Source organism: Chiloscyllium plagiosum, chromosome 5 (assembly GCF_004010195.1).
Source record: "Chiloscyllium plagiosum isolate BGI_BamShark_2017 chromosome 5, ASM401019v2, whole genome shotgun sequence".
Taxonomy (NCBI): domain Eukaryota; kingdom Metazoa; phylum Chordata; class Chondrichthyes; order Orectolobiformes; family Hemiscylliidae; genus Chiloscyllium; species Chiloscyllium plagiosum.
The window spans coordinates 75,884,634-75,898,303 of NC_057714.1; the positions used below are offsets into that span (position 1 = coordinate 75,884,634).

At 38.0% G+C, this 13,670-nt stretch overlaps 1 protein-coding gene across 10 annotated transcripts in view; it reads left to right on the forward strand.

The window, feature by feature from the left end:
• Window positions 1-7,339, forward strand: part of LOC122550015 (voltage-dependent L-type calcium channel subunit beta-2-like) — a 332,286-nt gene extending 324,947 nt beyond the window's left edge. For all 10 annotated transcript variants that reach the window (XM_043690395.1, XM_043690396.1, XM_043690400.1 and 7 more), the window contains 3 exons: window positions 649-744; window positions 4,437-4,622; window positions 5,380-7,339. In XM_043690395.1, the coding sequence (XP_043546330.1) occupies window positions 649-744; window positions 4,437-4,622; window positions 5,380-5,871 (774 nt within the window). In that variant the 3' untranslated portion in view covers window positions 5,872-7,339. The remainder of the gene's footprint in view (window positions 1-648; window positions 745-4,436; window positions 4,623-5,379) is intronic.
• Window positions 7,340-13,670: the final 6,331 nt, after the last annotated feature.

The window sequence follows — 13,670 nt, forward strand, 5'->3', positions numbered from 1 at the left end:
TGGTCACCTGTTGAAATACAAAATTTGAGATCTCCTACTTCCATGAGAAAATGATGCTAAATACGACTCTGTAAACTTGGTCATGTTTGAGTACTTCTGACCCTCTACACTTCAAACAGGTGTTGATAAGAAGGATTTGTCTGAAAGGTAAAATGTATGTTAATTGCATGGAAGTGGCATCAAAATTGTTATCATTTCCCAGGATTCCATCAACCATCCACAGAAACCGTGGAAGAAAGGGTTGAAGTTTAAGGGTCTGAGTGTCTGTAGAAGAGTAGCCACCAACACCTTTGGGTTTTAGATAAATTTCAGGAGCAACAGAACTGCACTGCCAGCAATTTATGTTGCCACGTAGTTTTATAAAGACTTGAGCAGTGCACAACTTCTCTCCCTTAACATGGAGCAGACATCACTTTCTGTCTTAACCTGAAAACAGGAAAATAACCGACTCAAGAAAGCTAGTTAGATTCACTCTGATAAAGTTGTAAAGTGCCATTGTCTCTAAATAATTGTAATGGCATAACTTTGAGCTGTTTTATACTTGCTATTCTATTATGGTGGCTGATTTTTTATATCTTGACGACTAGGTTGATTACTTTTTCTTTTACACACTAATTTCCCAATCTTCCTGTTTTGTCTTGCATGTAGGTTTTGCAGAGATTAATAAAATCCAGAGGAAAATCCCAGGCTAAACACCTGAATGTGCAGATGGTTGCCGCAGACAAACTGGCTCAGTGCCCGCCTGTGAGTAGTTTTAATCATTTTTTTTCCTCCATGTATTGCACACAATTACTTACTATAACTTATTTATTTCTTGAAAGCCAATTGATTGACATTTTCACAGCACTTCTTGAGCATGAACACGGTGCGTAGTAAACTGCAAAAAGAATGGAATTATTCAGCAGCCCTGACAGAATGAGGGGTGGGAGAAGCAGACAGGTTCAATCATTTTGTGAGGCCCAACATCCTGCCACCAGCTAACAAGCAGGAGAGGACCCTGCCTTGGTGCAAGGTGGGACCTGTGACTGCATTTTATCACCAATGGCCAGTTAAGTGACTACCATTGGCTGCCTTCAATCCATTCTGCCATTGTTTTGTTTAATAGCCGTCACAGTGCCATTGCTAGTGTGGGCCTTTGCTGAGATTGCAGTTGCAGTGAAAGGGCACAACAATTACCATGTAGCCCTGAAGCAGGTTAAACAGAGGAGTAAGTCAAAAGTCACAAGACACCAGGTTATAGTCCAACAGATTTATTCAAAATCACAAGCTTTTGGACCACTGCTCCTTTGTCAGATGAAGTAATTTTTAACTTTGTCCACCCCAGTCCAACACCGACATCTCCAACTCAAAGCAATGGAGTGACAGCGGGATAGTTAAAGCAGTATACCAGCAATACCACTGCAATGAGGTGGCCCTCTCTGGACCATAGGAAGGCTCCCTTGCTACACTTCATGCAGTGGAGGATCTCAATAGAGGCAAGAAATTACCCTTAATTGGCCATTTCAGAGCCCAGCTCAGTGGTCTCTGCGAGGGCAGACAATTTTCCTACGCTGGCAAAATAGCATGGTAGTGCGAAGGTATCAGACATAACCCCTCGACACTATCCCATATGACTTTGCAAGCTTACCCCCTCCTTAGCCTTCCTCAAAGCAGTCATAAAATTCCAGCCAAATGGACAATTAGAAATATAATGCGATTTATTCAGACTGGAGAGACAGAAGAATAGTAGATCTGTGGTAGGGTGGACAACAGGAGAGATTAAGTTATAGACAAGACCATGGTGCAAGACTTATATTTATTTATTTATTTATATGTGTGTGTGTATATATAGAACTGCTGGAATGTCTTAGAAAAAAATTAATGGCTGTAAGTGGACAAGTGTCAATCAGCCTTTGTCATGTGGTGAAACGTAATGGGCTGAGGTCGCTGGAAAATTAACAGCACGTCATTATTAATGTGTAGATCAGTCAGAAATTCAGGTGGTTAACAAATACAAATCTCTACAGTTTCGAAGTCAATTTATGCCACTGTGTTGCTTCAAGCATAAACAGTAACAGCACGTCTTCATCAGCCATCCCTTTATTAATAGGAACTTGCTGAATTTACACATTAAACATCCTCTAAACTCATTGCAGAAATTTAAACCTGGCAATTAAAATCATAAGCACCCTTCCAACGAAATGATAATTATTACCAGAGTGCCAATCAATCTCTAGCTCAGAAATCTTGGAATGTTTTATTCGTCCTTGCATGAGGTAAATTGTTCAAGATTTATTTTTAAATGCTTATTTTTCCTTTGTCGCGTTTTTTTCTCTCTCAATGAGAGTGAGCTTTCCTTTTTAATTCTCCCTATCTTTGTAGCTGACTTGACACATTCACTGTCCTTTCTGCTTCTTTCTTGAATTGTAAATACCAAAAAAGAGAGAGAGAGACTGTTGGTTTTGTCATTCACTGAGAGTACCGATGCCTCATTGCCTTTTCCAGACTTTAATCAATTTGCAATTCCAATAAGTTAGAGCAGGGTAAAAGAAAAAGTCTAAATAACAGCAAATGGACGAGATGTCCCGCTCCAGTGAAGACCAAGCCTGTGTTGTAGGTTTAATCCTTTATATTAGCCATGACAAAACACCAAGTTCCTTGGAGTTGCTTACACTTTGCCAATATATTTTCACCAGAGGTATATTTCACTCTTAAAATGCCTGGATTTAATTTAATGGGTTTGTTCCTGATTCCCCTCCCAGAATAAAGGATGGTTAGTTATACTCTATTGATATCTTAATTATTTTAAACACATTTTAAATTCAAGGGAACACAAATTAAATTTATGCAATTTGCCCACATAATTTAACTCTTTGTACAATACCATGGCATGCTGTCTCTTTTACCTATAATCTCTTGTTGGTAGCCTTTTCCTACCTTGGCCCATATCTGTTGCAGCCTCAAATTGCAATGTGTAAATGTTTACTTTGTTGAGGGTTGTGTGGAGCATTTGTATCTGTATAAACAAGCAAAGTAAGAAAGTGGGTAGTGGTGGGGTTGGGGGGGGGCGCGGGGTGATGGGGGAAGAAACAAAAGGTTAAATGAATATAGAAGAATTTACAACAATTTCCCCTTTTATATTTTCCTTACAGAAAAATTAATAGAATAAAATATTAACCACAAATATTTAAAGCATGTTATAACAATTTTCATTCCAATGCTCCTCAGTGAATCTCTATTTTTTACTTAAAGTAAAATTTGATGCACATGATGGGTTAAAATCAGTTACTAGGACTCTTGTGGCTCAATAGTAGAGTTATAGAGGTATACAGCACAGAAATAAACTCTTTGGTCCAACTCATCCATACTGACCAGATATCCTAAATTAATCTAGTCCCATTTGCCAGTATTTGGCCCATATCCCTCTTAAGCCCTCCCTAGTCATGTACCCATCCAGGTGCCTTTTAAATGTTGTAATTGTACTAGACTGTACCATTTCCTCTGGCAGCTCATTCCATACATGCAACACTCTCTGAGTGAAAAGGTTGCCCCTTAGGTCCTTTTCAAATCTTTCCCCTCTCACCTTAAACTTGTGCCAGCTAGTTTTGGACACCCCTACTCTTGGAAAAAGACTCTACTCACCCTATTAATGCCCCTCAATATTTTATAAATTTCTATAAGGTTATCTCCCAGCATCTGATGTTCCATAGAAAATAGCCGCAGCCTATTGAGCCTCGCCCTATAGCTCAAACCCTCCAGCCCTGGCAACATCCTTTAAATCTTTTCTGAATCCTTTCATGTTTCATAACATCATTCCTATATCAGACAGGCTAAAACTGAATGCAGTATTCTACAAGTGGCCTAATCAATGTCTTGCATAGCTACAACATGATCTCCCAATGCCTATACTGAATGCTCTGAACATTAAAGCAAGCATACCAAATGTCTACCTGCGACTCCACTTTCAAGAAACTATGAACCTGTACCAAGGTCTCTTTGTTTGACCATGCACCCAGGACCTCACAATGAAGTGTGTATGTCCTGCCCTGAATTTCCCTTTCAAAATGCAGCACCTCAACATTAATTTAAATTAAACTCCACCTGCCACTCCTCAACTCATTAGCCCATCTGATTAATGTCCCATGTACTCGGCGGTAACCTTCACTGTAGTATCCCTACCACTGGGACCAAGAGGCTTGGGTTCAAGTCCCACCTGCTTCAGAAGTATGTATGAACATTTTTGATCTGTCCTGCAAAAATAACGTGAATTATTTGTATCTTAACAGTACAATCAATGTAATTACTACTAATGCAATGAAGGGAGCAAATTGTAATGTACAAATGTATTAAACAGTTGGAGCTAAAATATACTATTTTTGCCTGAACAAATCACAGCTTGCATTCAAATTTTCTTTACACTGAAAGAAAAATAATTGAAATTTCTGCCATTTCTCTAGGAATTGTTTGATGTAATTCTTGATGAAAACCAGCTGGAAGATGCCTGTGAGCACCTCTCTGACTACTTAGAAGCTTACTGGAGAGCAACCCACCCTCCTAGCAGCAATCCTTCCAATCCTCTCCTCAGCCGGACAATGGCATCTGCAGCTCTTCCTACAAGCCCAGCACCAGTCTCCAATCTACAGGTACATGTTCTTGCTTCTCTCCAACCTAATCTTCATTTCTGGGATACAGAGGAAGATGGAAAAAGCAAAGAGATCTGTGACAATCACATTGCACTAGAAATGAAGACATTTAAATATCTTCCTGCTTCAGGATAGTATCTATACAAAGCTGTGTTTAAAACAGTGTTCATTTTGCCAGCATCTCCTAATGGGCAGGAGCTTTACATGAGAAAATCATTTAACTTTGATTGCAGTGGTTGTGATGAATCAAAGTAAAGCTAACAAAGGAATATTGAATGATTAAAAGATAGTCTGTATTTTCACAGGGAATTTCTTGACCTTAATGTGAACTGGATATTATTGACTTGTGGTTTGGAGCCTGCATGCTACTTGTTTTTTCCAAAAAAATCAAACCATTCAGCTAATCAGTTTCAAGATGTAGATGTTTGAAGAATGGTGTGGTGTTAAACCTCTGCTGAAAAATACTCTCAAGAATATAACATGTTGCTTGATTTAACAAATTTCACTATTAGTAACTAATTTGGTTGGTTTTACATGAATGCACTTTGACAGTAATTTCTTTGCTTCAGTAACTAAGTGAGAATGCATATTATATTATAAATATTCGTAAAAATAGGCATTAACTTTACTAAAGCCAATTGGAAGCTGGGTTGTGTATAGTGCATGTCTGCTTGCTTGTAAATTAATCAAGTTAATGAAGTAAATTCCTGAATTTTGAAATTCTAACTGGATTGTTGCATGGTGTGGTACTAACCAGGTTGAACAAAAGCAGGGAGAGCAGAAACCACCACCTTCAGAACCTGAGAGAACTGCTTCGCAGGAGGAAGAGAAACCAATAGAGGCAGTGAAAAAGTCCCAACATCGAAGTTCTTCCTCTGCAAAGCATCACAATCACCGCAGCACTGCGAGTCGGGGCCTAGAGAGACAAGAGACATTTGACTCTGATACCAAAGGCAGCAGGGATTCTGTGTATATAGAACCAAAGGATGATTATACAGATAGCGCTGGTGATCATTACAGCTCACACCATAATCATACAGAAGAACCCCAAGGGGATGGCACCCACAGGCATAAAGAGTCACGGCATCGTTCTAGGGAACGAGACAGAGAGCAGGATCATAATGAACGGAACAAACAACGTAGTCGGCATAAATCAAAGGATCGATATTGTGATAAAGATGGGGATGTTGCATCTAAAAAAAGAAATGATGTCAATGAATGGAGCCAGGATGTGTACATCCGCCAATAACTCTGCCTACAGCTGCTGTGCCCCTTTAGTTAGTGTGTGTATGTGTGCGCGTGTGTGTGCGCGCGTGCGTGTGTGTGTAAAAGAAAAAGTATATATTTACCTGATCAGTCTATAAAGTTTATTGTACACTTGAGATTTCATACGAATTGTTGCTGAGGCAGCATGGAATTAAATTCAATATGTTTCATTTTCAAACATGGTACAATTACAGAACTGCTAGTGTGATACTGTGCTGTTAGTGTTATTGGTTTGATTTTGATTGCTGCCAGCTGAACAATAACTGTTACTAGCAAACTACTGTTAATGTTCTTAAGCAATGTATGTGTGGGGGAATAACGGATTTTCCTGGGTATCCAGGAAAGTTTGGATCAGCTTCTACTGTAGTTTACCATTCTTTTTCCTCAGAAGTTAAATTTCTGCATTCTCAACTTTTATTTTTGAATGAAATATTTACAAGTTTAAAAATCACCCTGGCTTATATCTGTAGTTGGGGTGGGAATGAGGAATTTAGTCTTGCCTTACACTTCAGAGTTAATTAGGAGAAAGTATTTTCTAAGTACAGGTACTATGTACTGTATATAGAATATGGTTCTATTTGTACTTTACATTTAGAAATCATTTTAAAAATAATATAGTTTTAGTCACTATATCTGCTTCAAAGTCTGAAAGAAGATGGATTTTCCCTTTAATCATGCCAACTATGATTGGCTCCTTTTGAATAATTGGTAGTTAAGAGTTTTCATTTCAACCCCTCCCTAGCTTTTGAAATTCAGAACTTAGATGCATAAGTCGTCGATCATTGGGTGGGAAATTAAATATATAATATATTATATAGAGACATTATATTGTTTAGAATTTTTTGTAAAATGCTAGTCTTAACTGACAAAGCGGTTTACTTGGTAAGTCTAAGTTATATACCAAATACTGAATATTATGTATGTTATATGATATTTTTCTGGTTAGGAATTGCCTGAGGGTTCTGTGTTATTGTTCCTTTGTTATAAACTATCCAACTTCTCCAAATGGCTTTGTCTTATTGCTTAATGAGCATAAGATGAGCTGTTCTGGTTACTGTATATGCACATTTGTGGAATTTATTTTCAAAATCCAGTTTGTAAGCATTTGTATATATATATGTATATATATAATTCATAATTGCCTTTGTAGATATTGACAGTAGATGATCTTGTTGCACTGTTTGATTGAGTTATTTATTTAACTGTACAAATGGTGACTCTACATGTTAACTGAACATGTGGAAATGCCATTTCATGAGCAGGAACAATGTTTCTGTTATGTAATGAAGAAACCCTTCTACACATAAATGTACACACACACACATGTACATTCTTCCAGTCACTTTGCCTGAAATAGGTTACTGATTTTTCTTAAGTAAAAATGAAAGAACTGCAGATGCTGTAAATCAAAAATAAAAACAGAAATTGCTGGTAAAGCTCAGCAGGTCTGGCAGCATCTGTAGAGAGATATCGGAGTTAATGTTCCGGTGACCCCTCCTCAGAACTTCATCAGTTCTGAGGAAGGGTAACTTGACCCAAACATTAATATTTCTTCATGTTTCAACCATCATACATGATTATTATAAATATTCTTACATAGAGGTTGTTCATTCTCTGCCTTCATCTACCAAATTATTCATTTTCTTCAAAGTAATAAAGTTGGTTTCGGATCAATTGCTGATTTTTTTTTTTTACAGCACTTTTCCCCACTCCTCCAATTTCGTACTTATGATGTGGGAGACCTGATTTGGTTGCAACTCCTGACCGAATGTGTTTTGGGCTTATGTGTTAAAATACACATGTGTAGGACAAGGAGCTAAACTTGAACTGTGGTGTTTAGTGGATTTCGATTTGCAGTTTTAAAACCTTCAGTGACAAAGACATAGTAAAGCTGAAATTGTATTAATTGACACTTTATGGGAGACTGTTTGTAAACAGAACCTTTAGTTTGAATGTGTTTATATAATGTAAATTTGCTATAATTACCAGTACACCTTAGAACACTCCAGTTCTTCAAAACTCTGGGTTAGATGGATATATATGATATATCATATGGGTATTATATAACATTTCCCAGCATGAGTCAGTGCCTTCAGGACAGGAAAGCTGAAACTGAGAATAGTTTGGATCAGAATGACTCCGATCTCATTAATTACAGGTGTACTATGTTTGAGATGGTCAGTGGTCAAAACAAAAAAAAGCAATGACAGCTAAGCACTTGAGACAATAGAGCACTGAGTTATGGAGACATTTTTAAGGACTCCAATCTGAACTCACTTTGGAAATTACTTTGAATTCATATTTCTTTTGCTATTAAAGAAAATATGTTGGTGCTCCCAAATAGTCAGTCAGTGACAAAACAACTCAAGTAATTGGAGACATCTGGAGCAGGCAATGCTGAAAATACACGGTCAGTTTGGCAGCACCGGTGGATAGGAAGTTAAGTTAACATTTCAGGTTGCTGCTAGCAGGTTCAAAGGAAATAGCTTCAACTTGACATGTTAACACCATTTCTCTTTCCAAGTTGCTGCCAGGTGGGCTAAGTATTTCTAGCAACATTTTTGTTTCTGTTTCAAAAAACTGGATGTGGAGATTTGTGCTGTTGAATTTTTCTGTCTCTTGTCATGAAACAAACATTCTTACCTCGATTGTCCAATCTGTCCTCTTGCCATTTGAAGTACAGTCACCAAACAACATGTATCCCATAGCAGTTTTCATAACCACTGAAATAGTATGAGCTCTCAATCATTTATAATCATGAACCCGTTCTGAGATAATAAAATGAAGTTCTATTCATTCTACAATAGAGGGAACAAAGTGAATTTAGATTTCAAAATGGAGTAAAAGAAGCATCCTTGGTTTAAACCATATCATATGATGAACAATGTATAAAGAGAGGCAAGGTAATTTTTCAGTGTTCTATCCTGCGTATAGGTGGCATTTTAAAGAGCATCAAATGGAATTACAGGGTAACATTATCACCCATCAATGTTTCTAATGGTGAAATCCTCAAATGGTGCTTGAAGCTCTTCACAACAATGTTATGTTGGCCTTTGAAGAACTGAATCATAAGTTTAAAAAACAAACTTGTTAAATGTATACATTATAAGAAATGCAAATTAAAGATGAACAATTTATGATCCTACAACTTCTTATGTGTAACACTATTTTGCCCAATTATGATGTAATATTTTTGTTCTTGATTTCTTGCTGGTAATAATCAAGTTTTCCCTTTACTTCAAGAGATGACACCTGGAACAAAAAGATCTCTCAATGGTCCTCTGTCCATCCTATTTTAGATAACCATTAGGAGGTAGGTGAGTGGAGTTAGGGACCAATTCACTTTTGCCCCCACTTTCTCCTGGGGGGTGGGGGAGAACTGGACATTGTTCAGCAGCTCCACACACTGATGCCATTAAAATTGGAAGAGTGGGGGAAATCTTACATTTCTGACGGTGGTACTTCAACCTAACATTTGTGGTGACTTATTCACTTACTACACCTGATCTAATGATAGGTGTCTTGCAAAAAAAAGAGCAAGGCCACAGACGTAGCCTTCACCTACAATGCATTAGCAAATGTGTTGCTTAATCATTGTGCGGTCACAATCAATTTGTGACGTTGCCTCCAACTTACTTTCATTTCAGACCTACTCAATTTTTCAGCTACTATACAGTAAATGGTTCTAATTGTAGTATAATATGTCATTCATAATAAACCATTACTTCATTCTAATTGGTGTAGGGTCTATTTATTACCACGTAACACATTTGTCAGTCACTGTTGCGTGAAACAATTTAATTATCCAAATTGAATTTTTAGGCTCATTTTACAGGAATATCAGGGATCCGGAATGTCGGTCCATCTTCATTGTGTGTAAATATGAATAGTAATGAACTTTAGTTGTGGCTGAAGTCCATGTTTCTGTTTCATATGAATGTGTTCAAACAAGTTCCTCCTTCAAATACAAAAAAAGTCTATAAAAGTATGTTAAACTTTGAAACATTTTAATTTGTTTCAAAATCTCAGAAACAGTTTATGAAACTTAATTTATTGCTGTAACTGTAGGAGATAAAACACTAGTTTGTTCATTGATCTATTGGATTAATTAACGGTGAACAAAGGTGGACCTTCCTTAACTGGTCAAGGGATGGTAAAACCGTTGAGGTTGCAGGGAAATAGCTGGCAAATTTCAGAATACCCCAAGTATGTTCCTGCTATTAAGAAAAATTCTAAAGGGTGGGCACCCCCATCTATTGTTCACCAAACATCAAACTAGGGAAAGCATTAAACTTAAGGGAAAAACATACATAATTATACAAAGATGAGTGACCGGTCAGATGATTGATTGATTACAACATGAACAACAGTAAAGAATGCCCTGAAGGTTAATCAGAAGGAAGATGTTAAAGTATGAGAGGAAGCTGGCTAGAAATGTAAAACTGGATAACAAGACTTTCTATAGGTATTTTAGAAACAAAGATTAAAAATAATGAACTAACACTCAAATAAAAGCAAAATCCATTAGTGATCTGAAGAAATCATACTGGTTTCAAAATGTTGAGTGTATCTCTTTCCACAGATGTTGCTGAACCTGTTAAATTTCTCCAGCACTTTGGTTTTATTTAAGTAAAGTGAGTCGAGATGTGGTGCTAGAAAAGCACAGCAGGTCAGGCAGCATCCGAGGAGTAGGAGAATCAATGTTTCGGGCATAAGCCCTTTGACAGGAATTCCTGATGGAAGGTTTATGCCTGAAACATTGATTCTCCTGCTCCTGGGATGCTGCCTGACCAGTTATGCTTTTCCAGCACCGCAATCTCAACTCTGATCTCCAGCATCTGCAGTCCTCACCTTCTCCCTTAAGTAAAGTGAGTGTTTGTCCACTAGAAAGTGAGAATGGACTGTTGAAATGGTGAATGAAATGAAAAAAATATTTTCTTACATATTCACTACAGAGGCTATAAAAACATATAAGTAATAACAGGAAATCAGGAGGTGGATTGGCAGGAGAAATTACAATCATAAAGGAAGTGGGAGAAAGTGAGGGCTGCAGATGCTGGAGATCAGAGCTGAAAAATGTGTTGCTGGAAAAGCACAGCAGGAGAATCGACGTTTTGGGCATAAGCCCTTCTTCAGGAAGGGCTTATGCCCGAAACGTCGATTCTCCTGCTCCATAAAGAAAGTGGTACAAAGCAAACTGATGGGGCTACGGGCAACTCCAATTCAAACCTCCTGACCGGAAACATGGCATGTCTACTCCTCCAGTACATGGTATCCCTCTATCCCCTCCATTCACTCCCCATCTAACTCCTGACCAGATCAGACTACACCTCAATACCATCTCACCTGCCTGCCCTTCAATTTACCTAACTCCTGACCTGCCTGCCTGCCATGCCATTCACCTGCTACACAGGGAGTGCTTTCTTTGTTCCCCTAATGCTACAGCACTCCAATAGAGGTCATTGAGGAACCCTATTGTCCAAAAGTCTGGTAAAGTTCGATCCTGAAGAAAATCCTGGCAAAAAAGTGCAGAGCAGATTTGAAGCAAGAAAAAAGTTTAAGTGCTGCAGCAATTTGATTATGGTTATCAATCCACAGAAGATCGGTCTATTGATGGTAATGAAAATCAATAGATGATGAGAACCTTTTTTGATCAGTCCCAAGTAGGGTCATTGCAATGTTGTTGCTGTGGTGCCACTGAGAGATTAGGCACTGCTTGAATATCCAGAGGTTGACTCTCTTCAGACTCTGGGATCTTGAGTCTTCTCAGGAATCAAAGATTTTCCAGTAATGACTAAAAACAAACATGATCTTGTCTGTGTGTAGAGTTCTTAAAAAAAAACCTCAGGAAATTTCAAAGCACTTCACAGCAAATGCCTAAATTTGAACCGTGGCCAAAAACTAGTATTTTGTAGGCAAAGTCTTTTATCAATTCAGCAAGGCAACATACTAGAAGAACTTCCCTGCTCTTTGAGTGGGACCTTAGGATCTTTTATGCCAACTTGAACAGGCAAACAAAGCTTTGCTTTAATGTTTCACGTGAAACAGCTTTGCCAAAAAGCACTTCTGCACTTAAATGTTAGCCTTAGACTGAAGTTTCAAACCATGACTTTCTGACTTCAATGTTGAGAGTTCTACCATTAAATTAAACTACAACTGTTTTGTTTTTGCCTTTAGGAAAGTTAATATTCCAATTATTGAAAAGCAATGACTCTGAGATGACCCAATAGTGAGAAGCCAGAAATTTGAAGGTGGTTAGTCTAAACCATGTTTTGCCATACCTTCAAATTTTAGCGAAGTAAAACCCTTGAGACTTTACTAGCCCTGTCAGAAAATTATGGTCTCCTTCACACTTTGCAGTTTAAGTAGTCTTTAGACTGTAAAAAGGAAACCATTTCTTAGAAATGTGGGGTAGAACTTTGAGGTGAAAGTACTATCTTGCTGTTTCCTAGTTTCCCTTCACATGTATCCAAGACTAAACATAACTTAGTTTTCTTCTGGCAGTATCTGGAATGAGAATGAATTAGTGTCAATGCTGGGAGGAAAGGAGGAAGCTGAAGACTTGACAACACCTTCATTTTCCTTCTCAAAGGTGGTTTGTTGGAGACTGATTACATCATTTAGAAATAGTTTCAACATAAAATACCAGCCAGAACATTATAAGATGCAAATTTTCAGTCATAATAGTTAATCAACAAATATGTTTAAATAAAGAAAAATTGTTTGACCTTTTAATCTTGCTATTATTCAGTTACTTGAATTAATTATATCAGAATCATAATTCTCTAAGTTTTAAGATAATTATGGATAAGAATAGATTGGTGCTCGAGTGAAAATGCTAAATTCGGGAAGGCTAATTACAGCAGTATCAGACAGAAACTGGAGAAATTAGATTTGACAACAGCAGTTTGAGAGTAAGTCCACATCTCACATATGGGAGTCTTTAAAAGGCAGGTTGATCAGAGTTCAGGACCGGCGTATTCCTGTGAAGATGAAAGATAGGGATGGCAAGATTAGGGAACCCTGGATAACAAGAAATATTGAAATCTTAGACAAAAAGAAAAAGGAAGCATATGTAAGATTTAGGGACCTTAATTCAGAAAAAGACCTTTGAGGAATATAAAGGAAGCAGGAAAGAATTTAATAAGGAATTAGGAGGGCTAAAAGGAGCCATGAAATGTCCTTGCCAAGTCGGATTAAGGATCATCCCAAGGTGTTTTATACATATAATAGGAGCAAGAGGTTAATTAGGGGAAAGGTAGGTCCATTCAAGGATACAGGAGGGAAATTATGCATGGAGCCATTGAGTCTATACTGATCAAAAACAACCACCTAACTGAATCACATTTTCCAGCACTTGTCCCAGAGTCTTGGCATTACAAATGTGCATCTAAATACTTTGCAAATGTTATGAGGGTTTAAGACCGTAAGAAATAGGGACCAGGAGTAGGCCACTTGAGCCATTGAATAAAATCATAGCTGATTTAACATTCCTATTGGAGGAGAAAGTGAGGGCTGCAGATGCTAGAGATCAGAGCTGAAAATGTGTTGCTGGAAAAGCAAAGCAGATCAGGCAGCATCCAAGGAACAGGAGAATCGACGTTTCGGGCATAAGCCCTTCTTCAGGAATAAGGAAAGTGTGTCCAGCAGGCTAAGATAAAAGGTAGGGAGGAGGGACTTGGGGGAGGGGCTTTGGAAATGAGATAGGTAGAAGGAGGTCAAGGTGAGGGTGATAGGCCGGAGTGGGGTGGGGGCGGAGAGGTCAGGAAGAAGATTGCAGGT